Source organism: Apus apus, chromosome 16 (genome assembly GCF_020740795.1).
Source record: "Apus apus isolate bApuApu2 chromosome 16, bApuApu2.pri.cur, whole genome shotgun sequence".
NCBI lineage: Eukaryota > Metazoa > Chordata > Aves > Apodiformes > Apodidae > Apus > Apus apus.
Genome location: NC_067297.1, coordinates 11,731,006 through 11,757,897, shown reverse-complemented (window position 1 = coordinate 11,757,897; position 26,892 = coordinate 11,731,006). Strand labels below are relative to the sequence as shown.

Below are 26,892 nucleotides of genomic sequence, written 5' to 3'. Positions count from 1 at the left end.
CCTCTGAACAACTGGAAGAGTCACATGCTGCTTTTTCATTTAGCAGATACAATGGAGTTGTTATTCTGCCCCCATGTTGTGCAGCATACAACTAAATTAACCCATGTCACCGAGTTCATTGCAGAGAGCCACTTGTAACACAGTCTGGAACAGCCAAAAACTTCCATCTGGGGCCAAAGTAAAACCAAAGGAGCTTGAAGAAAGCAACCCCTGAGTATCAGAGAGCACTGCACACTATTCTCTGCTGCTCTATCAGTGTTTTCCACAGCAGCTCTCAGGAGCACAGTATGACCAAAGAGAGCTATAAAATGGTGACCTTCATGCCAGCATCAGGCAATTCAGAGCAGCTTTGCATACAGGAGGGGGCATGGAGGAGCATTTACTGGGGACAGAAAGTAGGTAGCACCCTTTACACTGTCTTTCTTCAGCCTTTTCTTTGCCAGAGGACACTCAGAGCTCTGCACTTTTTTTTTTCCTTGAGGTGGGAATACTTCTTTAAATCCTTCTTTAAGTTTTCCACCTGGCCATTGATCCTGTCTCTTGAGGCTCACAAACTGTATCAGTCGCATTATAGATTTTCTGCAAAGAACAAATTACTGCCAGAACTGCTGCCACCTGGACTGTCTCCACTTAAGTTATTTCTGGGACACAGACAATCCCTCCTTAAAAGCACTGACCCAAAATGATGCATCAATCAAAGCAGCAAATTTACCCACAACTAAGAGATGCCAGTGAGCCATGGTGGGTTACAGCAGAAGGAGGTGGGGAGCCCTCAACACCACAGTCTGGGGTCCAGAGATGTATGGTCACAGAGACCCACCAGTGCTGCCACAAGGCAGGTAGAAGCCAGGGACACTCCGGGGAGGGATTTTCTGGGACCATTTAGGATTCAGAAGTGAAACTTCTTTCTTTGAGCAGCCCTTTGGGATGTTGTCCATAATCAAGAAAACTGGCAGGCTTTGAAAACCATCCCATCAAGTTTAACAGACAAATCCCCACCTAAAAAAGAGGGAATTCAGATCTTGCCTAGACAGGAACTGAAACCCTTTCAGTGGCTACACGAGGTTTGGACTCATACACACCATGATTTTAAATTATAAAAATACCACGATTTTTTCTGAATTGACCCACAGCTCTGGAAAAGAGTCATCAAATCTGAGAACTTCCCCACAGACATACTGGGGGATATGACAAATGGCACACACCTCACCCCTGTGCTTCGATTCAGAAACAACACCAAGGAGTTGACAGTGAACTCTGGAAGACTATAAATGCTCACCAACATCATGGATAAACCGCTCAATTTTCGACTGCATCCCCCAGTATCTGAACTCCACTTTACAGAGCTTGTATGCACACATGATGGGGTATTTCCCAGGGTTGTTCTTGTACTCCTGAATCCAGTCTTCTGAGAGGGGGCCTCTTTTAGTCTTTATGGATTTATACAGCTTTGGATCCTCCTCAGCTTTGTACTCATGTGGAGGGATAGGATCTTTAACAATATCAATAGGATCTAGAGAAAAACAAGAAAAGGAGTTAGACATTTCTTTTTCCTGAACGAAAGAAGAGAAAACCATGTTTCAGGAGTTATTTCTGTTTTAGTAAGCACCAGAAGCAATTTAGTTTCTTTTCACTTGCACTTAAACAACCAATATCTAAATTGTTTATACATTGCTGCTGGGCAGGGATCAGCTCTGCCAGAGGAACCAGTACACACAGTTCCAGCAAACAGAGGCTTTGCTCCAAATAGATGTTTTTGCCCACAGTGACTGCAGATCCACAGAACTCTGGCAGATCTGCACACTCTGTCTTTCCAGCTCCAAAAAGATCTTTTGCACATTCCATCTTTCAGCTTTTCTAATACCACTCACAGTGCTGCAGCTCTGTCCTGTCTGGGCCAGCCAAACACACCTGCCTTTTCTTAGCACTGATATGGAAAACACTCTACCCACTGAACATCTTATCTTTGGAGTCCATCAAGTGTGGAGTAGTTGACACTCTAGAGGGAAGGGAGGCCATCCAGAGGGACCTTGACAGGCTGGAGAGGTGGGCCCATCCCAGCCTCATGAAGTTCAACAAGGCCAAGTGCAAGGTCCTGCACCTGGGTCAGCACATCTCCAGGCACAAATCCAGGCTGGGGGGAGAATGTCTGGAGAGCAGTCCTGAGGAGAAGGACTTGGGCTGGGAGGAGATGAGAAGCTGGACATGAGCTTCCAGTGAGGGCTGGAGCCCAGAGGGGCAATTGTGTCCTGGGCTGCAGCAAAAGAGTGGCCAGCAGGGCCAGGGAGGGGATTCTGCCCCTCTGCTCTGGTGAGACCCCCCTGGAGTGTTATGTCCAGCTCTGGAGCCCTCAGCACAGGAGAGACATGGAGCTGCTGGAGAGAGTCCAGAGAAGGGCCACAAAGATGATCCAAGGGCTGGAGCAGCTCTGCTCTGGAAATAGGCTGAGGGAGTTGGGGCTGTTCAGCCTGGAGAGGAGAAGGCTCCAGGGAGACTTTAGAGCACCTTCCAGTGCCTGAAGGGGCTCCAGGAAAGCTGGGGAGGGACTTTTCACCTGAGAGGGCTGTGACAGGACAAGGGGGAATGGCTTTAAACTGAAAGAGGGGAGATTTAGGTTAGACATCAGGAAGAAATTCTTCACCATGAGGGTAGGAAGGCACTGGAAGAGGTTGCCCAGGGAGGTTGTGGAAGCCCCCTTCTCAGAGGTGTTCAAGGGCAGGTTGTATGAGGCTTGTGCAGCCTGGTCTGGTGGGAGGTGTCCCTGCTCATGGCAGGGGGGTTGGGACCTGATGATCTTTCCAACCTTAGCCTTTCTAGGATTCTATGAGGTGAGGTTAGTGCTAACTCCTCACACACTATTGTTAGACCAGATGTACTGCAGAAGGCAGAAAGTTTAACCTAAGTCTAATTAACACTTTAACAATGGAAAAGTGGAAACCACAATGGGAGGGCAGTGAATGAGCATATCTTGAAGATCTGCAGCCTCCACCTCAGACTTCAGCAGAAGCATCTGAAGTTTGGATTGAAGGGCAGAATCACACTTCCCAAGAAACAACAGCTCTTCTGACACTTCTCCATGAGGCAGTATCACTCAGGCCTATTTGATCCATACTGAAAGCCTGATCAGCTAAGCTTAGGAATGAGGACAGTCAAACTAAGTTCAAAACAATGAAGTTTAAATCAAGTAACACTGAAGTAAAACGGCAGAGTGTTTCTGCCATGTGCCCCACAACAACAGAGCCCAAGGAGCCAGAGCAGCCACTCAATGTCCCTTCCCAGAAGTCCTGCTGCAGCCAGCAAAGCCTGGGACTGCCAGACACCAGCCTGAGCTCAACACTTCTCCCCTCTCAGCAGCTTCAGAGCAAGGGACACTTCAGTCCTGCCTGGCTGTAACTGCCAGCACTCCCTGCCATGCAGTTAGGTCCCCAGGAACTGCCACAGGCACCGGCCACAATGGACAGCAAGACAAAGGAGCTGCTGACACTTGGATTCCTCTGCCTTTTTATAAGATGTTGCTTTTTGCCTTCTCATTAAAACCTTACATATATACGGCTCATTAACCCAATCATCCAAAGAACAGCTGCTAAGCTGAAGTGTTAACACTAAAAGGAGAGGAAGCAACATTGAAATACACATTCATGTTTCAGAAGTGCAGACAGGAATGATTTCCATACACACAAAGGAGCTACACAATTATACAACGTTTTCCTCTTCTATGGTTATTTCTACTTATTACCCTCAAAATCATTAGGTGTTTTCTCTCGGGAGCTGCACAAATGAGACAGGAAAGCATCAGCTTCAATTTACAGGTGGGGGATTCAAATTCTTTCCATGTGATTTACATCAAGCCTAGAAGAGAAGTCAGGTGTCCTCACCTGACTTGCTGTAACCCTACCGTGCAGCCTGACACCAGCAGGGGTGCAGGGTGTGTGTTTAGGGGGGGCATGGACAGGCAGATGGGATAAGCCAAAGAAAAAAAAAAAAGTATTAAGGAAAAGAAAAAGGCTATTCACCTAGAATGGTTTGTCTTTTTTCTGCAGGAGAAAGGTTGAACACGTTGACATGCTCTCCTGGATCAGTTTTGTAGTACGTCTCAATGTCAATAGAGAACTTCTCCACAAAAGGACACGTATACCTGAAAGCCAGAACAGTGCAGCTTAGAGTAAATCTGCTCAGCTTGGCAAGCAGAGAAAAGGCTTCCTTAAGATGTACAAAATCAGCCTCAAATCCCAGCCAGTCTTCAGTCATGTTTCACTTCAGGTGTGCTTTTTAAAACACCTACTGTACAGAGGTTTTCTTTAATAACTTCTTAAGAGAGGAGCTCACCTTGGACATGTGGCTTCACTGAAATACCTCCAGTTTAGTAAAATCCCAAGGCCAGAGCAAAGGGCTGAGCTCCCCATGAGGTGTTACATGGATTGATTGCAGGTGAGAAGACACCAACAAGCCCCACACAGCTGCTCAAAACTGGGCACCCACACTGACCAAGAAACAACTTCCCAGGGGGGGCAAAAAGCAAACACTGTCAGGAAAAAGCCCGAGGGGGCCACCAGGACATGTCACTTTGCAGACACACTGACAAACCCCTGAAATTTAGTTTGACCATGTCTCCTCCAGGAGAACATCACCAGGACAGATTGCTTTTAAAAGGAACAGTTTTCAGCAAGGAGAGAACTTTTGGGTCTGCTGTACTAACAAGCTGTGTTGTCCTTGCAGGTATAACACAGGTAGTAAGGCAAGGACACCCTGGCAATGCATCACTGCCAGGAGAAAAGCAGAGCTCTTGCCTGGAATCTGTGGCAGGATAAAATACAGACTGATTCTGCACAGGGTTGGGTTTCCTGGCCAGCTATCAACTGACAGGCATTCCAAGAGAATAGATAAAACCAGACTGGAAGTGGACTTTAATCACTTGAAAGCCAGACAGCTCCATTATACTTAGTCCTGATCAACTGTCCATACCCAGACACTGACTCCCACCTTTCCCCAGGCTGATGTTACTTGTAGAGACCAACTAAAACAGAACTATAAAACTTTTCAGGGATTTTGATAGAAATCAAAATATCTCTTAAAGCCTTTTTGTTATGAAAGATAACAGCAATATCAGACTTGTGAAACTGGGAAAGGGAGGATGCTCCAAACCAGGGTAACTGGCATAAGGGCTATTTATTCCAGGGTATCTGAAGTCCTCCCAGACAAAATGAACAAGGAGGTCCCAGAGAGCTTCACAGAGCTGCTGGCTCTCTTCCCTTCTGAGGGTGAAGAGCATAGGATGTAAGTTTGTTATTTTCTAGCTAAATGACAGTAAGACAGTTCCCAGAAAAGAAGCACCAGATTTATTTATGTAGTAAGATTTTTCTCTCCCCACCCTTTCTCCCCTAGAACAAATGATCCCTGTCTTACTTGACAGTGTTCAACATGACAACCTTCCCATCATCATGTACATTTTTATCTTCACTGAGCTAGCAAATACCTGCAAGGTTAAGCAGAACATGCAGTGCAGGATACAAGACTAAACAAAAACCCTTCAAGACTTCCCACACTTTGGTGGACAAAACAGCTCACATTTGAGACCAAGCAGCCACAGACTGCCAGGTGTGTGTGCAGGCAGCTCGGGCAGCACTCACACTCCTGAGGTTAAGAATCATGTAAGAGTTTTAGGACTCGACCCCAGTTTCCCTAAAGCATATTACAGGAGATGAAAGAGATGCCACCGCTACACACAGTGACATCAAATCCTCTCTCTAAAGCAGGGATGCACATCTGGATGTTTTGCTAAGTTTTACCTTGTCCTTGTGTAAGGATATGCATTCCAGGACTCCTCTTCCACCCGCAGAGCTGCCTTGGGCAAGATGGAGCGGAACCAGCTGGGGATGTGCATCCCAATGTGGTACACTTTGTGAGTGTACTGCCCGCTGCCTCCTGGCCCATCCATGTATGGCCTGTTCTCCAGGATCTCCACTCCACTGCCTTCCCCACATGTCTCCTCTCTGCTCTTTTTCTGAAGGAGAAAAGACATCACACAGTTAACCACTCCAGTGCACCGTACGTACCAAGGTCTCATAGCATATGAAACATTAGGGATGGCTTCCAGGACTCCTTCTGAGCAGTGCTTCATACAGACAGAACTGTAGCTACACTCTGGCAAGAAGGTTTCCAGACCCGGAGATCATAAAGGAAAGGTTTAGAGACACAGGAACTGAGATTTGATTTATTAAGGATCCTGTAAAAATCTGGATTTGGACACTTAGAGACAGTTTGAACAGAGACCTCACGACACATCAACTCCTGCTTCGACAAGAGGTCACACTCTTCCTGAGAGCACACGGACCCCTGGCTCCAGCCATGAGCCTCCCAACAGCACAAAAAGGTGTCACATCGAAGATGACACACAGTCTGTTCAACCTGGCATGTTCTTGTGGTGTTGAATCAGTGTGTAGAACCACACACATGCTCAGCACAGCACTAAAATGTAATGACTTAAAACCAGAGGTTCTGGGGTCTTGTTGCTTGCGGTCTGGCAGGGCAGAGCTCTCCAAGAACAGCTTGGAGATTATGTTCTGCTAATTAAGATATTTAGAAGAAACAACCCAAGATTGCCAGAACACACACAGCACCCCCTGGCAGCCTTTGTACTTTGGCTTATTTGCAGTATTGTCCCTCATTGAGAAACCTGGCAAAAAAAAACCAAACTAATTTCAGTGCTTCTAAGAAAAGCTAGAGGCAAACCAAATATTTATTCATTTCTAACACATTTCAGCAGATTGGATGATGTACAACCTTCATCCTTTCCAAACAACAGATTCATATTATTAGTATTTTGAGTTTATTGTTTGTATTTGAGAGGACAGTACTTTGGAAATGAAGGGGAAAAAAAGAGAAGGAACTTTTATATAAGAATCAACTGTGAAATACAACACAACAACCACCTCTCATTTTTGGCACACAAGCAATTCAAAGGATAACACAGTTTAACAGAAAATGACTAATAAGATGGAAGAAATCAGCTTCTCATCTTCTGAGGACAGGATGATAAGCCAACATAGCTATTTAGAAGTAAAAAGCCCTCTCTTTAAAGCTCTCAAGCCTTTTGAAATCTAAACAGCTGTAACTGACAGATCTAAATAACTGACAATCTAAATGGTCTTTTTTTTTCGCCCTATCCCACAAACTGCAATAGCCCTGCAAAAGAAAAGCACTTTTTTTACAGTTTATATCTAGCATGCAGCTGGCAGTTCATTAAAACACACATCCTCTTAAAACAAATTACTGCCTCCCAGTTCTTATATAAGCATCGACCAAGCCCTGTACAAATATTTATGACAATAACATTAAATAATCTTGATGACCCAAAAATCTGGTTAATTCAAAGGTCTCGGGAAAGGCAGCAACCCAGGAGGCAGAGTGAATGTGTCAGACAGAAGAGCAGCAGCATCTGCTCTGAACTGTTGATACAAATTATGGAGATTTAGAGGTTTATTATATGGCAGAGGCACGTGGAAATCATCAGCAGGGCAATACGGGTTCCCTTCACACCAAATTATCACATCTAGAGTCACAGAACAGTTTTGGTTGGAAAAGACTTTCAAGATCAAGTCCAACTGCTAACCCAGCACTGCCAAGGCCACCACTAAACCACATCCCTCAGCACCACATCTCTACAGTTTTTAAATCCCTCCAGGGATGGGGACGCCACCACTGCCCTGTGGCACAGTTGTGGTCTCAACACTTGGGGAGGGAAGGAAGAAGGGAAAAACCCAAATTAGCTGAGACTCTTTGCAGAAGTAAGTTCACATCCTGCTCCTGATTTCTAGTTATTTTATTCATTTCTATGCACCTGCAGGAGACCATGAGTCCTATTCTGAGAGCAGCATATGCTTCCTCCTTCAGCCTTTCCAGATGACCAACTCCAGCCCACAGCCTCCTTCACCCAGTTGCAAGCCTTAAGCAAATTCTGGCCCTCAACTTCCCTCTTCCTTGTCAGTTATCTACACAAGATACAAGAGACAGCAGGAACATTTTCTTAGACAAATGTGAAATAAGAGCTGCACCTTTACATGACAAAAAGCATCAGAGCTGCTAAGTTTGTGTCCCAAACTATCTTTTAAGCCAGGACTTCTGAGACAGGCCAATTTACACTCAAAGACAAACATAATTTATCAGTGGGAAGGACAGTATGATCAAAGAGAGCTCCACACTATAAATCCCCACAAAGCTGCTTCCCAGCCCTGCCTGCTCTCGTACCTACCCGTTAGCTTGTCCAGAAGGCAACAAGCTACAGTGAGGTCAGGAAGGACCAAACAAGTCAGGGTAGATGGTGAAATGGTACAATCACTAACCAGTCACAAAGACAACAAGACGATACGTATCTCAGCCCACAAAAACAAAGACAAGGGCCACATGCACTCAAGAGACCAGGAGGGTACTCTGTGCTAAGTGGTCTCATGGAAGTGCTGCACTTATGGGAGTGAAGAGCAATTTCCTTTTCAACCATGTAACCTCTTCATGCCTATTGTGACTCAGCTACAGCATGGAGAGAGCTTGTTACAAAGGAAGTAGTCTGCAAACAATAATTTTAAAATAACCATTGATTATGAAAGCATTTGGCTTGAAAATTGTCTGGCAAGCCCTCTCCAAAGAAGATCTGTCTGCTGGGAGTGACAGACTTGCAGGCATTTTAGGGCCAGTCTGGAAGGTTTAAGCCTCAGACCCATGGCCCTGTGAGAAGCAGAGACTTTACTCAGCAGATCACCCATGTCCTTGCTACTTGCTAGTGACAACAGCATCTTCCCTCCATAGAAATATCTGAGAAATGGTCCCAAACAAAATCCAAGAGTAGCTAACAGCCTTTAATGCAAGTTAGCTGAGCCATAATCACAGAAACCATCCTACATTGTATTACAACAGGAAATCCAGTCATCCCTTAGAAGTCCCCCTCTTCTGCTGGTGACACTCCATGTTCTGCACAGCCCCATCAATAGCTTTTTGGGACAGATGGTGACACAAATCCCTTCTAGCTAAAGTAATAGCATTAAATTACTCATAACAGGGAACCCAGAGAAGCAGATGCACCATGATTAGCAAGAATGCCAGTTACTTAAAGGCTTCTATTAAAATAAATCTTTTGGCACAGCAGCATAGCATGGGACACAGCACATGACATCACCATAACACTCATAGATGAATAATTCCCATGAATGTCATCTAAACATCAGGCTAGCCTAACCCCATTTATCATCTGCCCTTCACAACAGGAGACAAGCAGCTGTAAACAAAGCCTTCCTCTAGCAAAGGCAAGTTGATCAGTTCTCAGACCTTCCATCCCCTCTCTCAGTCAGGAATGTGCCTCATGGTCAGCTAACAACATGGAGCACATCTTGCAAAGCTTCAGTCCAGCAGATTTGTCCTGGGTCCGCTGAGTGGGATCAGGTGACTAACCTCACCTCCTGTCTTCTTCTCGTGGGGCACAGCTCAGTGAAGGAATGATGGCTGACAGCAACAGAAAGCCCCAGAGCCTGAGGAGTCTCACCACAGCTGGAGGAACTGAATGTTCACAGAACAAGAATGCACAATGCTGGACAAAACAGCCAAGATATGTCCAACTGTATCAGCTGGAGAAACACAGAAGTCAGGCTGTGCAAATTAAACTTGCACTGTAGTGTTCTGCCTTTGGTTAGATGAAAAACCAACCAACCCAGTATTGCTCAGAAGGACACTGGGAAGGTGTCCCTGCCCATGCAGGGGGGCTGGAACTAGATGATCTTCAAGGTCCCTTCCAACCCAAACCATTTTATGATCCTATGAATAATGTTATCCCTAAACCAACAGAGTCATCCTGGTGTTTCAGCCCTGGAGCAGACCACAGGCTCAGGTCCCCGCACAGGGAAGCTCTGCAAACCTACAGAAGTGCTGCTGAAGATGGATCAGGGCTTTAGCTTCTCCTGAAGGTTTTTTTTTTCAATTGTAACTTATACTTGGAGCTCTGCAATGGTCCTGCAGAGAACAGCAAGGACAGGGTGGGTTGAGTGGTGGTAAGAGGCAATCCAGGCATTGTTCTAGCTTTCAAAAATAGATTATAGCTATAATCTTACCTTGTTTAGCACCGATTATTGCTTACAGTACAACCCCTCATTCTAAGTAAGTTAGATAGTGATTACAAAAGGCTGACATGCTCTAGCTTCATGATGAAGTTTCTTGGCACATCCCAGAGGGGTATTTACACAGAACCAGTGCCCTACTTCGATAACCTGTGGGAATTTTGATCAGAGATTATTTGAATGACGACTACTGACAGCACCGCGCTTGGCGCATCGACTGTCTGTGAATAAAGAAGACACAAATCCTTGTCTGGAAACACTAACCATAAGACTTTTTGGTGGGTTTTTTTTCCTCTCCGTTTGGCAACAAGGTATTTTGATAGTTCAGACAAATTCTTCTGGGAGAATTCATTAAAATAACACTGAAGCCTTGGGATTTTTTTATCCCATTTAGACACAAATACAGGTACAAGAAGTTCACAGCTGGTTGACGGTTTCAGTTAACGATGACAGCAAACAAAGGCATCTATGTAACCACTGGACAAGAACATGACAGCAAATACTCCCAGAGGATCCTGTTAACATACTTGCTCATACTGCTGTGGCAGGGGATGCTGAGAAAACATTCTCTTTGCCCAGTTACTCTTTTTTATCATAATGTTTTGGATGCTGAGGCCACCACAAATGCCAGTTAAGTCCCCAGAAAGAGACCCATCCTCTGGGAACCAGAGAAAGCCTAAATTGCCTCATCCAGACCACAAAATGCCTGAAGCTGCTTAGGATGGATGACTCCTGCCATCATTGGAGAGCTTTCAAGACCTGGTTTCACTAATCAAACCTATTTTTGTAAAAAAAAAAAATCTGTTCAGCTTTGCAAAGGAAGCACAAAGGTTCCTAAAACATAAAGGGTTGAGTAACAAAATTTAGGCTGTGAGAAGAACAAACTACTTGTTTTCAATCTCTTCTGTACATTAAGGAGAAAATATTCCCAACTATCACCAGTTGGACATTACTTAGGCTGACAGGGAATTCACTCTCCTGATGTATTTTCCAAAGTGCTGCCTACTTCCTATCACCAAAGGCCTTTCTCACTGTGCTCCAGGCAGCTGCCTACCAGCCATTATCATCTCCTACCTGCAGACACTGTGCAAGAGCAGAAGCTGCATGTATAAGAAGGTACCAGCTCGGCTGTCATGGGTATGTTGCATGTGACAACATTTACAGAAGTGCTGGGAGAGGTTCAAGCAATGCAGCCTGTCAGCCTCAGCCATGGATCTGGGCTTATTGTGGCAACACTGGCATTCAGGCACCACAAATAAAGCAGCATGACAACAGATGCGCAGTTTCAGCCGTAGCTGCTGCAAAGCCAGAATTAAACAGCACCTTCCTGTGTCCAGTTCTGGAGCCCCCAACATAAGAAGGACATAGAGCTCCTGAAGAGAGTTCAAAGGAGGCAAAGATTATGATAAGAGGCCTGGAAGCACCTCTCCCACAAGAACAGGCTGAGAAAGTTGGGGCTGTTCAGCCTGGAGAAGAGAAGGCTCCAGGGAGACCATGTAGCACCTTCTAGTGCCTGAAGGGGCTCCAGGAAAGTTGGGGAGAGACTTGGGACAAGGGCAGGGAGTGAGAGTACAAGGGGTAACAGATCAAAACTGGAAGAAAGGAGATTCAGGTTAGAAACTAGGAGGAAATTTTCTAGTGTGAAGGTGGTGAGACACTGGCACAGATTGCCCAGGGAGGTTGTGGAAGCCCCATCCCTGGAAGTGTTCAAGGGCAGGTTGGATGGGGCTTGGAGAAACCTGGGAGGCAGGAGGTGCCCCTGCCCATGCAGGCGGGTTGGAACTAGGCAATTTTTAAGGGCCCTTCCAACTCAAACAATTCAATTATTCTAAAACCTGAAAGCCAATGATGTACTGGGAAATACCAAAAGGCCCTGAAATTAACGGTTTATTTTTAACACATTTTCCCAGCACAGGATTTTTGTACAGTTACCATGTACAGTGAGGATGTGCATGCACATGGGTGTTCCTGTTCTCCTCAGCTGTCTCCTGCTGTGGTATGACTCAGCTCTGTGTTCTGTTAACCACTCCTTTCTGAGCATTTGAGCTGACATCTAATTCATTACGAGCAATCTGCTTTCACCACCAACAACCTTCTGCCTGCTGACAGAGACATCTGATAGACCAGGCACCATTCATGGTCAGTACTTCCTGCAGGTAATCAGACATGGTCTTTGACCATGAAAACAAAATGTTGGTTTACCCTAAAAGTACAGTAGAGCTGTACATCCCAAGCTGTGTTTCACTGTTTTTTTTCTTTTCAAAATGTGTGTCTGTCAAAGACCTGAAACACTCAATTAAAATTGTATCATCATAATCAGGCTGATATCTGAGCAAAGAGTCATTTTCAGTGTGAAAGCAGGGAACAGAGGAGATGGTGCTATTCCACTCTTACAGAAGCCAAGGAGGAGAACTTCTGATCAGATAAAAACGAGCATAATCTTATCAGTGGATAACATGTTCTAAGAGCATACAGGAAGTTATCTGAATTAAAAATAAAAATCATCCTTATTGTTATTAATGCATTTGAATGCTGAGATAGAACAGCACAACTTCTTGCTGTCAAAGGCTTTTATGCCACAGACAGAACAGCTGAGTCCTCTCACATTAAAGATGAGAGAATCAACAAGAAGAGCCCCATTTTGAAGAGGCAGAAAGTACCATGAAGACCCAGAGCTGCTGGCAGGGCCATGTCTGGTACCCAGATCTTTCAGTCCCTATTTCAGCATCCTGACCACAGCTCAGCAGTCTTCTTCAGTGGGCTTGGGTAGGGACTTTTACCAAAATACAGCAAAATGGTCCTCAAACAGGGAAGCTTCTCTACTCCTGCAGGAGTTGAGTGTAGTCTCTCTGGTTATACTGGGAAGACCAATTAAAGACCAATTAAAGGGAGGTGGCTGCATCACCATCCCTGGAGGCGCTTAAAATATGTGTAAATGTGGTGCTTAGGGATAAGGGTTTAGGACCAGACTCAGTACAGTTGGTTAATGGTTGGACTCAATGATCTTGAAGCTCTTCTCCAACCAGAACAATTCTGTGGAAGGCAGGCAGGAGCTAGGAGCCCTGTTCCTCCAGGGATGGATTTTAACAGTACTTTTGAGCCTGCACTTGATAATGTACAAATCAGAAACAATGCACCTCAAGCCAGACTGACAGTCCTTCAACAATAAAATTGCTGGAATAAGGAGCCTGTAAGTTTTGTTGTCACTCACAGACAAGGCTTAGAGTATCTCACTGCGCTGTTGACATCTTAACAGCAAACCAAGTCCAACTGCAACAGGATTTCCCATTTTCCCCAGTAACACTTTTCATGATCTTTCAGAAGTTGTGGACACCACGGGACCATGTTTGTGTTCATCCCCTGTGCACCACATTATGAATGCAGGCAACTTGAAGCTGCAACATCTGTTTCCATGGCAATGGGACTGCATCAGCAATCCACTGGGTTTAGCTTAGGCCATCTTCACTTAGGCTTCAGTGCTGCACACAAATCATTACCGGGAACAGCAAGTGAGGTCACCAGTAACCATGGTGCCCACAGCTGAGGTTCCCGTCTGCCCTTTGCACTCTAACATGCATCCTTCATGCATGACAATTGTTTTAATCCAATTAGTGCTGTTAAAAATTATATATATATACATGAAGGACCAATGTCAATACTTATTTAGCAAAGGAAGATTAGTTTGAGTCAACAAGATAATGATCAGAACATGAGGCTTTACAATAGCACTTGGACTCCAAGCCTTGTTGCACTGTACACGTAGGAATGACTTGTAACCCTGGGGAGAGGGAAAAGAATTGTGTTCCTCATCAATGGCTTTATGAATAAAGGCCACAGGGCAGCTGTTTTAAACATCCTCCTTCTAGGTCTGATGAATCAGAAGACTCCCCATCCTGGCAGAAACCTCATCATAATGCCATGAAAAGCCTGCAGCTCTCCAGGCTGCTGTTATCAAATGGCCAAAGAGGACAGCTCTGTCAACATGGAGACACTTCACAGAGACCTAAGTCTTTGCTGACCATAAGCAGAGTCTCCTCCAGATCCACTCAGATTATAAATCAACAAACCACCTTCACACCCCTGCCCAACACTGGGTTTGGAAGCAATGCACCCTCCTGACAGATCAGAAATGACAGCAGCAACCTGTCCTATGCACTCTGCAGCTGACAGAGCCATCAGGACAGCCTAGTACCTTCTGCCCTTTCTCCTCGAGACAGTCTGATTTCATTGGGGATATCCAAACACATCATGGTAATGCTGCCTCCAAGGAGCTATCAAGCACACAAGAAGAGGATATCACCCATGAAGCATCCTCTTATCAGAGGGAAGCACATATAGAGCTGCTTTCTGATGGGAGGTACATTAGTGTGCAGGAGATCCTAGGTCTGTTCCTGCCACCTGATCACTTTCCTGAGAGCTTTTTGAGGTGGGGGTCACAGTTCTTTGTGCTTCCCCCAGGCTGCAAGAACATCCTCCCTCTGGGTTTCCACAGCCCCAAATCCTGCAATACTCCCAGCCAGAAGCAGAGCCAACCTGAGCATGCAGAAAGCCAAGAAGAAGTAACCATTCTCACCCAAGCACATGCAGGTTACCTGGGCCACAACTGCAGCACCATCACTCTTGGCTGCTTTTCCTGTAACGTAAAATATTCCTAAAAAAAGCCCTGAAACTGAAAGGCAGGGCAGGTTGGCAGCAGGAGACTCTCACAAGACAGAGCAAAAATAAGCACGGCATCGATTTGCGCAAATGTTGTCTGCACTGCATTATTTAGAATCATGTTTAGATGTTAATGAAGCTGTTTGTACAAACCCAGGATATTTGGGGGACAATCAATTGTGCAGGACTATAAATAATTTACAGCATTAAGAGACCTGTTCTCACGGTCACCCATTAATCACCCTGCCTTACAGAGATGCCCAGTCACACTCCTCTGGAGCCAGGGCTGGATGTACCAGAGGCACATGAATTAGGAATCACTTTATTATGGAGATACCTCAAACTTGTTTACCCCACATGCTCCATCTTTCAAAATGTCTACTCTACTTCCAGCTCAGTATTTCATCTTACCTTGAATATTTCCTTCCCTGTCTTTAAATGGATTTCTCCCTGTATTAACTATTTGACAGACCCAGTCTGTGAGAATTACTGTCCCTAGTTTAAAGGGAGGTAAATCAAGTTGTGCACTATTATGTTGTGAGTCAGAGATGAAATTTCAACTCAAGGTGGATCAATTCTGATCCTCTAACTATATCCCTTAGAATTTAGGAACCCAATAGCTTATATGCAAAAATACTGGAGGACTGGCTTAAAGAAATCCCCTGTTTTCCTAATACTTACTTATTTGCCTTCAGGTATTTGAAAAAGTAAGTCCCGTATCTGGGTCAACAGTCAAGATTTTGTCCACATGTCAGAAATCTTCTTTCATAAGAATAAAAAAGTAAGAAGGAGAAAAGATTTTTTGATAGCCACAAGCTCCACAGGATTATCAGTGCTGCATCCTCTATGAAAACCAGTACAGATCTGAAGTTTAAAATGCTGTGTGTTATAACCTTATCTCAGCTTCACTCAGTTTTGTTAGAGAAAGAGCACGTGAACTACTGTCCGGGCAACGTAGTTCACTACCCTAAAAGAAATCTTTTTCACCAGGTTAAGGAGTAACAGCCAGTTTAAGAACTATTCCAGGATAATGACTACAAAACAAAACAAAAAAATCAATAAATGCAAAAAATATATTTGCTATTTCTGTTTGGTTTCCCAAAGTGCTGACCCGTATGGGTATCACTGTCACCTGTGCATATCAGCCCACAAGTCTGGTAGTGCTGAATGTACCTGTACCTCCCTTGTGCTCAAAACTCAGCAACTGCAAGTTCTTACTCTCCTCTTGCAAAAGGAGGCCAAGTCCTCATGATCACAAAGAAAAGGTTATGAAAACCAGAGGAAGAAGAGAGAACATATAAGTCACACGTTTTGAAATCCTGCAGCATAGAAACTCGTGGAAAAGTTTCAAATCTGGCTTTTGCTTTTAGACTTGTGAATCTTCCAGGGTCTCTGGAGCTGTCAGTAGTGTCATCTGCTTTTAAAATTAAAGCATATATGTCTATCTGTCCAGGTGGCCAAGCATCTGTAAATGAAACAAAAATAATCAGCCACCCTGTTCTTCCGTGTCCAGAGATGAAGGGTTAGTTTGTTTTCTCCTACTCGATCAATCTGTCACCATCTGCTGAGCCTGCTGACAATTACCAAGAGTAGCCAACAGTTTAAGGGACATGACTTTTGCACCCAGGTATCAGGACATGGCCTCAAGAACAACCACCACCAAGCCCATATCCACCTGAGAGGTGGATGTAAATGGAGGAGGAAACAGGACAGTGCAGGTGTCTGGAGACTGAGATGACAAACCACGATCCTTCAGAACAGAGGAAAGCCACCCAGGGTGCTCCAGCAGCAGCCATGACAGGCAAGGATAGCACACCCCAAGTGCTTGGAAACACGCTCTGGTTTTTCAAGGAAGACAACGTATGCAAAGCCCTGAGGGACTGTAGAAGTGAGGCTCATGTTAAAAGATGAGAAGAACCCTCAATTCCCAGGATCCTGCCCAAGCTCAGCAGACAGTGCTGAGCAGATGGGTTATCTTTAACAGATTGTCTCCAACAGGGCCCTGAGTCCTTCCTCATTTGTGGATCCTCAAAGTGCCAAATTACAAAGTATTAACGTTATTAGCTTACAAGGATGATGCAGCACCTTAAAATAAAGTCTCACCCTCAAAAGGCAATCACTAGGCCCAGCAGAACAGTTTTAAAGTGCACTGTCTTTGGAGGAGGGTCACAAGCACTGAGAAAACTGCATGGAGAAAATGAGGACTGGAGGTATTTACAGCAGAGAAAATAAGCTGTGCACACGGATATAAAAATAAGATTTAATAACAAGGATTCTCTTGTCTTATGGAAGGGTCAGAAGGGCAATGGTCTCTTGGAATCTCATGGCATATGGAACGACAGTAATGAGCAATATTAAGATGATAAATGGATGGACCTTTGGCTAATAACATCCTGATCTTTCTGACAAATGCATTCAGATCTCGGAATAAAAGCTTTTATGAGACAGAGGCTTAACATGAAAGTGTGCGTGGTTTCTGAGGTGAGGGGGAGGTGGACATGAAGGTGAGTTTCCTAAACACACAAGGATCACAGAATGTCAGGGGTTGGAAGGGACCTCTGGAGATCAAGTCCAAACCCCCTGCCAGCACAGGACCACCACACAATCTAGGGCAGGTCACACAGGAACACATCCAGATGGGTCTTGAAAGTCTCCAGAGAAGGAGACTCCACAACCCCTCTGGGCAGCCTGTCCCAGGGCTCTGTCACCCTCACAGGAAAGCAGCTTTTCCCCAAACTGAGCTGGAAATTCCTGTGTTCTATAAAGGACACACATGTTACAGGAAAGGACAGCTGCTGAGACACAAATATGCCAGTTGATTGGAAGATGCAGAATTAAGAGATCCTTTAATAAGATCTGTCTAATGTGTGACACAGAATGATCCCACCCTTTGCGTCTGACAAGCTTCAATGCCCTCATAGAAACACTACACATGCCTTGGATATGATGGGCAGAGTCAGAGAAGACATCCAGGACAGAATTCTTGGTCCAACATCTCTACAGGAAGAAAGAAATCCCTACAGATGCTCACAGTTGTCCCCTCCATCAATGGTTTATGCTTCATGAACCTCATCTCAGCACTCATCTCCAGTTGCTTACAGCAGTCTCCTAACATAAGCAGGTTCCCCAGAACAAACTGCAGCTCTCCCAGTCCTATGGGTGACTCCTGAGGACAACTGTATCTAGAGGTATTTCACCCTTGGAAGCAGGACAGACTTTTAACCGTGTATACAGCTTTTAGGAAAAAGCCTTAAGATGCAACTGCTCTGCAGTTAAGGCAGAAGGGCCCCCAACCTGGGCACGATGACAAGGCTGCGTGAGAGGTTGCCCATGAAAATATGGACATTGACAGCCTGAAACTGAATAGAGAAAAACAATCCTGTTCAGATCTGCTGGGCTTCAAGCAAGTCAAGGGTACATTAAGCCCTTTGCTCTAATGTAAAATTAACTTATTTATGGAAGAATTTAAGTGCTACTTATAGTACAGAAACCACTGTCTCTGCAGATAATATTTCAGAAGCTAGCAGAAAGCAATGCCTAAGAGACATGTTGCAGCCCTCCCCCAACCCTCAAATTGAAAAAAAACAAACCAAACAACCATAACAAATTAATTAAAAAGCAAAGCAGCAGGCCGCTCACCTCAGTTTTCACAGCTTTATACACCAGCCTGGAGAACTTTAAAAGGAATTACAGAATAACACAGGCAAGCACACAATGATTTATTGCATGTCTCACCTGCCTAGTGGCACAGAGAACCAACTGAGATGCTGGATTATATACTGCACAATTTTAATTCTCCCATCCAGTAAACACAGTAAATATGAGTACAGCTTGTTTTGGTTTCATGGAATGAGCCTTTGCTACTTGGGCATGATGCTGCTTACACATCAAATCTGGTGGAAATTTTTGTCAAGACTGCTAAGGAGGGACTGTTCTCCATGAAAGCAGATGAAAGGACCTTCTCACTGCAAAGCAAAAACCTCCATGAAAACATCTGTGAAAAGTGACTGCAGTGCTACAGCTTGAGTCTGGACATCCCCGCCCACATGACTTTGAGGTACCACCTCCATGGAAAGGGTTCCCAGAGTAACTGCACAGGCCAGTGGCTTCATCCCTCAGGTGAGAAGGTTCTTTTGGAAGACTTCTATTTGGAGGGTGCTAAAAACCTATGAAAATAATTTAATTGCTCTTAAAAGAGCAATTTTATATCAACTGGTTTGGAGTTTAATGGGGATCTTAACTCACGAACTTGAAGTTAAATGAATAATCAACTTCAAGTACATGCTTAAAGCTCTCCAAAACCCTTTAGGAATAATTGTGACATTTCCTTTTTACACTGTTGGAAAACTGCTTCTCACAGGACCAGCCCGACTAGTGTCTCCAGCAATGACACCAGACCATACACCACAAATGCCTTTGAAAACAACCTTTTGCTTTTAAGAATTGCTCCTCTCCCCAGGAACTACTAAATCACTGTTCTGAGATTCAGCCAAAGATTTCTAAGTAACGCTTCTAACACTGCTGGTTTATACAGGTATCTCAGGTGGTTCCCCGACAGGGGTGCAAAACACAGAACTTCTCCTGTGGCCTCCTTACGTGTTTCAGAGGAAAAAAAAAAATTACAGACATGAAGCACTTTCCCATTCTCTGGGAAGAGAGGAAGTCACACTCCCCACTGCTCTTTTAACTTCTAAAAGCCAACAGTAAATCTGGTTGCCTGTCCAAGTGCTCCACATCTCTCAGAAGGGCCCCCAAAGACACTCCCCAGTTAAAGATTAATCCTCTGTGAAATCAAGTGGTTTCCTTCTTCTTCATCAGATCATTCTCTTGTACTCTCTGCTGCTCACTGCCAACCTCTGCATAACTAAAACACTCCTTCCATCAACCAGCTCTTCATTCAAAACAGCTGAGACAAAATTGGAAGAAAAAGTTGTAGCAAAATAATTGCAACACTATTCAAAGCAGCTACAGCATCAGGGAAAGATACACAAAAAATGAAGCCACCGAAGAAAAAAGTTCACTCATTTATGCTAACATTTAGGTTAAAACGAAGATGATACATGCTTTATGTTTGTGTCAGAAAAAAGGAATGTGAGTGTTATGACTGAAAACCACACACTTTACCACTACTTTAGCAGTCAGGCTCAAGTGCATGAGTCTTTAAGGGAACATTGATTGTTGGGGGAGAAATGGGGGAATTACACTTTTACTTTGGTTTTTGTGGGGTTGGGAGGAGTGTCTGTTGTTTTCCTCATTAATTTTAGGTTTTAAGCCAAAGATTATTCTTCTGGCATCACTTCACCCTGCCACAGAAAGCAGAGTTCTACTGCACACTCAGTATTAGATGTGGACTTTGCTGGATGAGCAAAATTAAATTTTATTAAAAGTGTGAGACAATGAAATAACACTTCAGATTCATTTCCTTCGAAAAACGCTCCTGATTGGATTTCAAACACTGGGAAAACGTGGGCACAGAGGATTTGAATTACAAAAACCCCAACATTTTAATTAACTGCTTTATTGAAGACAGGGAATTCATCAAAAATCCCCATCAGTATTCAGAAGCCTATTAAAAATAATCTAAGTCTTATGCCTCAACTGATTAGTATCTGTTTCATGGTGGTACAAAAGCAAAGAGATATTTCATCTAGATTCTCCCACTCACACCTAAATACAGAGTCTTGCCTTTGGTCTACCTTCTCCAATTTATACTAGACTGCTTCTTCCCAACAAAAGAGCATGAGCCTTGGGTTTGCAGCTGTAACTGGCATGACCAGTAGCCACAGTCCAACTGGGAAGCAATGACTGCTTAAGCCCTTGACCACTTCCAGGCAGGTACCCACACACTTAGGCTCAGAGCCTCTTTCCATAGGAACAACCTATCCATGAGCTCTTGTTTCCCCAGGCAAGTCAAACAGAGGTTCCCTAATTTAAAGGACAAGAGGAGGGGAAGCCATAAACTGAAGTTTGAATTACTTTTCTCTACCACTCCTTCACAAGCAGGCAGCAAACCCTAAATTTCAAACCTCTAGTTCTGCAGCAATACCCCACGCTTCCACACAAAGCCCCACATCCCCCTGCAGTCGCTGAAGCCTGACTGACCTGTATCATGTAGAGCTGAGCAATCCTGTACTCGTCCACACTCATCGGAAGAGGAATCCGATATTCCTTTATGAGCATTTTGAACACAAAAAAATCTTGTGTCTGCTCAGAAACACAATCCAGAAGCTTTCAGTAAAGGCTCCTTAAATAACAGCCAGCAAACGCATTGAGGATCCCTGAAACAGAGTGAAAGACAAAAAAGAGAAGCAGTTATTTTCCATTCTTCTTGGAGAACATCCTAGTAAATAATAATAAAAAAAACCCCAACATGTAAACATTAATTTTTGTAAAAGCAATAAGCTTAATAGCAGAGAGAAGAATCCCTGGAGTGCTACCAGACCCTTAGTATCACACTGAACAGAATTCTGATTTGCTTCAGGGGATACCATCAAAGCTATCACCCTCCCAACCTTTGCCACCCTATCAATCAGGCTTTCATAGGCAATAGCATCTCCACGGCAGAGATGTGACAAAAGCTCAAAATGAATAGGCAGACCTTCCATTGCCAGACAATAAAGTATCTCTCCAGTGTCAGCAACACACCAGAGATGCATCCACTCCAAGATACCAGGTTTTATTCTGTCACATTCATTCAGCTGCAAGAAAAGGCAATAAGTAGGCTTCCTCAGCCCTCAGAAACACTATGAGGAAGAAGCTCATTTGGACTCTTAACAGTCAAGTAAGTTGAAATGTACTTCTCTTCCCTGCTTTATTCTGAAATACTGTCTCAGCAGGATCCCTTCTCTTCCCTCTCCGAAACAGTCTCCAGGCAAAATCCTCCTGCCACTGATGTCAATGCCAGACTCATTTTTACACTCCCACTGCATGAGAATGCCAAAGATCAAACTGTGGCATTAAAAAAAAAATCCCACCATAACCCACCTCACGACTATTTAATAGAATTATTGCTTAAGAATACAGGGAATACAGCATTTATTACACCAAGAGTTAAAGCAGTAACTTTTCAAATATTCTTAGGACTTCCTGTGGGCTGCAGATAAAGGCAACGAAAACACGTAAGGAAGAGGCAAAAAAAGATGCCTGGTGGGGGAGAGGCCACAAGAAGTGAAGCTGTCTCCTCTGAGGCCACACCAGCCTCAGCACGATCTGATAGCCACTCTCCCAGCATGCAAGGCACTGCCTGGTTCCTTCTCATCACCAAAATCCACCTTTCTACACCTGCTTACTGGAAGACTTCAGATACAGCTGCTGGAACAAGAACAGCCCCAAACCCAATGGAAAAAAATACCAACAACCCAAAAAAACTAGAGTAAAAACAGCCAACTCTTCTAGTGGATTAAACTGTGGTCTGGAAGCCAGGAAACCACGCAGCTCTCAACAGGCCTCGGTGCTCCTCGGTGTTTGCACAGCACTTCACCAAACTTTTACAAGCTTTAGAGAGGTTAACACACATGCCCAAGGTCACAGAGCAACCAGGGACAACATTCAGCATCTGTAACCCAGGCTGACTTGTAATCTGTGTAGGACTCAGATTCTCCACCTGGTATCAGAGCTGACCCACCACTGCTGACTGCATCCTGGCCAGCTTTGCTCTCGCTTGGTTGCCCCGTTTCCAATTTGGCAGCAAAGCCAACCCATCCCAGACCAACTCTTTTGAAATAGCTGTCCACCCCCATGCTGCATCATCTAAACCATTTATTTTAACAATTCAATTCTCCATTTCATTTGATTGCTGTCAGAGTGATCTGTGTGCGTGGGGGGGAGGGAATAAAAATACAATCTTTGCCATGGCAAACCCAGTAGAGAAAGTTCTGGGAAGACCAAGTTTCCCGATGCCACGGTGCCGGTGCACACGAGTGTATCCATGAGTGTGTGTATCCCATGTTTGCGTGCAGGATTGCCTTCATCAAACTAATTCTCCAGAACAGGTGGGGATAATCTCATTAGGTGGTTTTTAATTAGTGGCATGGCAAATAACAACCATAACCACCAAAGGATGGATCTCAAGCACTGGCTTCAGATCTGTATCCTTACAGTGCCAGGATCTCAACTCTTGGAGCTAATGGCAGCATGAGACTCAGCTACACGTCTTGAGCAGTTCGTTATGCTTTAAAGATCTTTGAAAATTAGATTTCAAAGCTTCCCCCCCTATTCCCCAAATAATCTGAAAGCAATTCTGCTCCCACCATAAGGACATCAGTCAGGTCTGCCCCTGCTGCTTGCTAAAACCAGGATATTTCTATCGATCAGAAGACATGAATAAAACAAAAAATAGAACCTTAAAAGCAATAAGATGGCAGGAAACCAGTACAAAGATGGAAAAAAATGTGTTTATAATGAAGTGCCAGGCAGGTAATAATTCAGACAGCCCAGACACAAGAGAGTTTATTTTATTACAGACTGAAAAACCAACCCATTCGGCCCCGGGCAGGCAGAGCAGCAGCCGCCTCAGAGTGCCCAGCATGAGGAGCATGTCTGGCCACAGCAGTGGCTCCTGGCCCAGCCTCCTGCCTGGCTGTCACCAGAGTGGAGCTCTTGCTGCAAAGTTCCTCCTTCAGGTTTCTACTGCCCTGTGGTCAACGTTTCAAACCAGCATTTCAGCTCTCCAGGCACCTAGAGGTCGTGATTGTGTGCTCATTTGAAAGGTAACTCTTCCAAAAACTTCTCCTGCAGCTGCTCACTCCAGCCACTGCAGCCTGTACCCAACAGCTGTGTAGAAAATAACCCTGGAAACACACTGGGCAATAGCAAGAACCACACTGCAACCTCAAACCAAGTGGGTCAGCGAGCAGCAGCACCTGGGAGAAGCAACCATGGCCCTGAAGGAGACACAAAGAGAGCAAACTTGACTTGTTTCCTCCTTTTTTTTTTTTTTTTAATTAAGGTTGGTCACAGCTTGGGCTGCCTTTGAGCTGAAAATAACCTGCCCTAACCCTTCTAAGAGCAGAGGAGTCCAGATGGCAAACCATGAAAAAAAAGCATGGAGTTTCACCATATTCAGATCCTGGGGAACACCATGCCAGGTGGGACAGAGGTGACAAAATCATGCTTTCAGACAACTTGCTGAAGACAGTGACCTCCTTCCAGAGTCACGGGACTTCATAGAGAATCAAAGCTCACCAAGACCACCTACTGTAATTGTCAAAAAAAACCACCAAAGTTTGTCTGCAGACACAATGGCTGCTAGGGACAGAAGATACAACTCTTCTGGAAACAAGGGAGCCACTAAACAGCTTTGGAAAATGGGTGTCAAAACACCAGCTGGATCCCTGGCACTTACCCACATCTGGCCTGTTCCTGCACACAACCAGAGGTGTGAGAAGGGAGATGCGGAATGAGTCAGGATCAGGGAGCCCAGCATTTTGATGATAGGCTGGATTTTGGCTCTCCAGCCACCAAGCCGAACTTTCTACAGGCTTGCCAACCCCCCTTGGCCATGCAACCAAGGCTGGTGGCAACCCAAGGCAGTCTGCAAAGCTCAGCTTGCAGCGGCTGCTCTCAGCAAGAGGAAAACAACAGTGACGCAGGACGTTTCCAGACTTGCTGCTATTTCTGCCATAGCCAAGTGGCACATTTGCCCAGGCCGTTATTTATACCCAGAGCTGTAGTAACTGTGAAAGCCAGGCACATCATTTTATACCTCAATTATTTTAAAATCAGGTTCTCAAAGCATCATAATTACGCTCCAGAGTCAATATCCTGCTGCGATGAGTCAGGTCCACCTCTGAGCTATTGCTTCAGGCTGTCTGAAAGCTATCACACCCCGCGCTGCGCTCACTGCTGGGTTTAACGGTTTCCCTCGCAGCAATAATAAACTTTTTTAGGAAGTGCCCTTTCTCTCAAGCTGGGGGGACACTATCAGGATCTGCAGAAACTGAACAGATCAAGAAACCCAGCAAAATCTCTCCGTTTAGACCATGAACTCAGTGTTTGGGGTTGTCACTCCGGGAGCATCAGGGCCAGCTTCTCTGTTGCTAACGGAGGTAGCAGAGCACTGATGACAACTGACAGCTTGTAATTAAGGAATAAGACGTAGTGTGTGAAGGGTGTCTGAACTATGCTCCTGGAGGCCAAACACCAGCTGGGCTTGGCAGGCTGGCCCTGAAGGTACAGAGACTGAGTAGCACAGCAAAGACCCTGGCTTCTTGACATGTCAGTTGGGTCCAGTGCAGGAGAACCACTCCCACTGGTGGGTTCAGGCTGCACAAGGGCTGTTCCCATACCATTCCCAGCTGTGCTGCTACAGCTCTCCTTGCTGCCACCTCAACAACTGATTTTTGACCAGCTCATGTTTTTCATGTCTAGGCTGCTGAGCACAAGGGTTTTAGGGCTGGAATGAGTAACACCACAGCAGCAACAACCCACCCAAGCCACAGCTGCTATTTCCCATTTTCAACACGGAAGGAAAAAACCCCAGATGCAGAGAGCAACTATAATGAGCTTTTTCTAGCTTCATGCAGAAGGCTCGTTTCACACTATTTTAAAGTTAAAGACTTGTCCTGGGAAGGAAAAACCCATCACAGAAGGTTGCAGAGCAGCCAGTGGTAGTGGCAAGTAACAGCCTTGGGACTGCAGTCTTAGCTGCTCATCAACCACTGCCTGCTCAGAGCTGTGCTGCCTTTGGAAGTAGAGAAAGATGTCCCCTATGAAAGATGGCACTTGTGAGCTAAATACTGGTATCATTGACTCAGCTATCAAACAGTTTTCCTTGCAATATTTTCACATAACTGAGAAATGAAAGATAATTAACAGAAACAATTGCAACAAAACCAAGCCAAACATGTAATGGCAGAATGACGAGCAAAGGCATTTTCTGGAGACCTCACCTACCTCCCTACAGACTTTCTTTAGGTTCCCCACACCTCTAACCACCCAAACAGATGCCTCCTTGAAGAAAGTGATGTCAAAGAGATGACAGCTTTGGTCCCAAGTGTATCAAACTCTTGGACTCAGGGAAGCAATACCAGGCCACCTTCTCTCTCCTGCAGTTGTTGCCTGAAGGAGGGTGCAGTGCCCTCCCACGACTGAAAGTGCTGTGTACATATTGCACTTGGACTTATTTATGCTGCTGGAAGACACAGCACAAATGGAAACAGACTCCCAAGTCCTAAGTCAGCATTTTCAAAAGGCAGCCTCAACACTCACACCTTGATTAATGCGGCACTCTACTTCCTGGCCCCAAAGCAACCTTGCTCAGCTTTATCTGTCCAGAGTACCACTGCTGCAAAGACCATCCCCTTTGTCTCTCTGATCCTGTTTGTCCATGGTGTGTCCCTGCCTCCCAGCAGAAAGCTTTCCACCAGCATCTGCAAAACACTGTTGAACCCTCCTCAGCCCTTGCTCACCAGTGTTGCCCACCTGACCCTCAGCAAGGGCTGCAGCACATGCAGCTTGTGATCCACCACACAGACCAGCCTCGTTCTGCCCACATCCCACTGCCATCTCCTCAAGAAGCACAGTGGGACAGAGAGGAACTTCTTACCTTGTGACTGGGTGATGCTTAGTGCAGCACCGGTGGAAGTACGGTTCATGCTGCAAGGTTAAAAACCCCAACATCTCTATTTAGTAACTGATTGACAGCTAAGCAGATTTAAAAACTCATCAGGCTTTGGGGAAAAAAAGTAAATCAAAAGTTAAAGCTCCTTAGAAGTGCACAGTTCACATGCTCACTGCTCAAAGCTACTGTGTCAGTAAGTAGTGTTCTTTGTAATCATACATCTCCCTTTGTAGATCTAATCCATCACATCTTTTTAAAACAAGTTTTTTTCTGCAGATGTTTACACCTCCTGGTTTCAAGACAGAGCTTATATCACATCTGACAGTCAAATCAGCAGTTCATGAACATTTCCCCACCTCGAAAACCTCTATACAGCCCTCCCAGTGCTGGGGGGCTCCTGCACCTGCTCCCAGCCTCCAGCATCCTCAGAGAAGAAGGAAGGGGGGCAAGAGGAAAACACAAGCATGCACGGAAACCAGCCTTCCTCAGGTGTAAACCTAAGGCAAACTCAAAAGATCTCTCAGATGTAGGTGGCACTGCAGTGGGCTGGGGATAAGACACTGCTTGAGAAGACAGCCA

The 26,892-nt window shown here is 45.0% G+C and overlaps 1 protein-coding gene across 8 annotated transcripts in view; it reads right to left on the bottom strand.

Annotated features, from left to right (window-relative positions):
* The window catches only part of PITPNM2 (phosphatidylinositol transfer protein membrane associated 2), a 132,054-nt gene that overhangs the window by 44,481 nt on the left and 60,681 nt on the right, over positions 1-26,892 (bottom strand). For all 8 annotated transcript variants that reach the window (XM_051634139.1, XM_051634140.1, XM_051634142.1 and 5 more), the window contains 4 exons: positions 20,856-21,031; positions 5,787-6,001; positions 4,014-4,135; positions 1,280-1,513 (listed from right to left, as the gene is read on the bottom strand). In XM_051634139.1, the coding sequence (XP_051490099.1) occupies positions 1,280-1,513; positions 4,014-4,135; positions 5,787-6,001; positions 20,856-20,933 (649 nt within the window). In that variant the 5' untranslated portion in view covers positions 20,934-21,031. The remainder of the gene's footprint in view (positions 1-1,279; positions 1,514-4,013; positions 4,136-5,786; positions 6,002-20,855; positions 21,032-26,892) is intronic.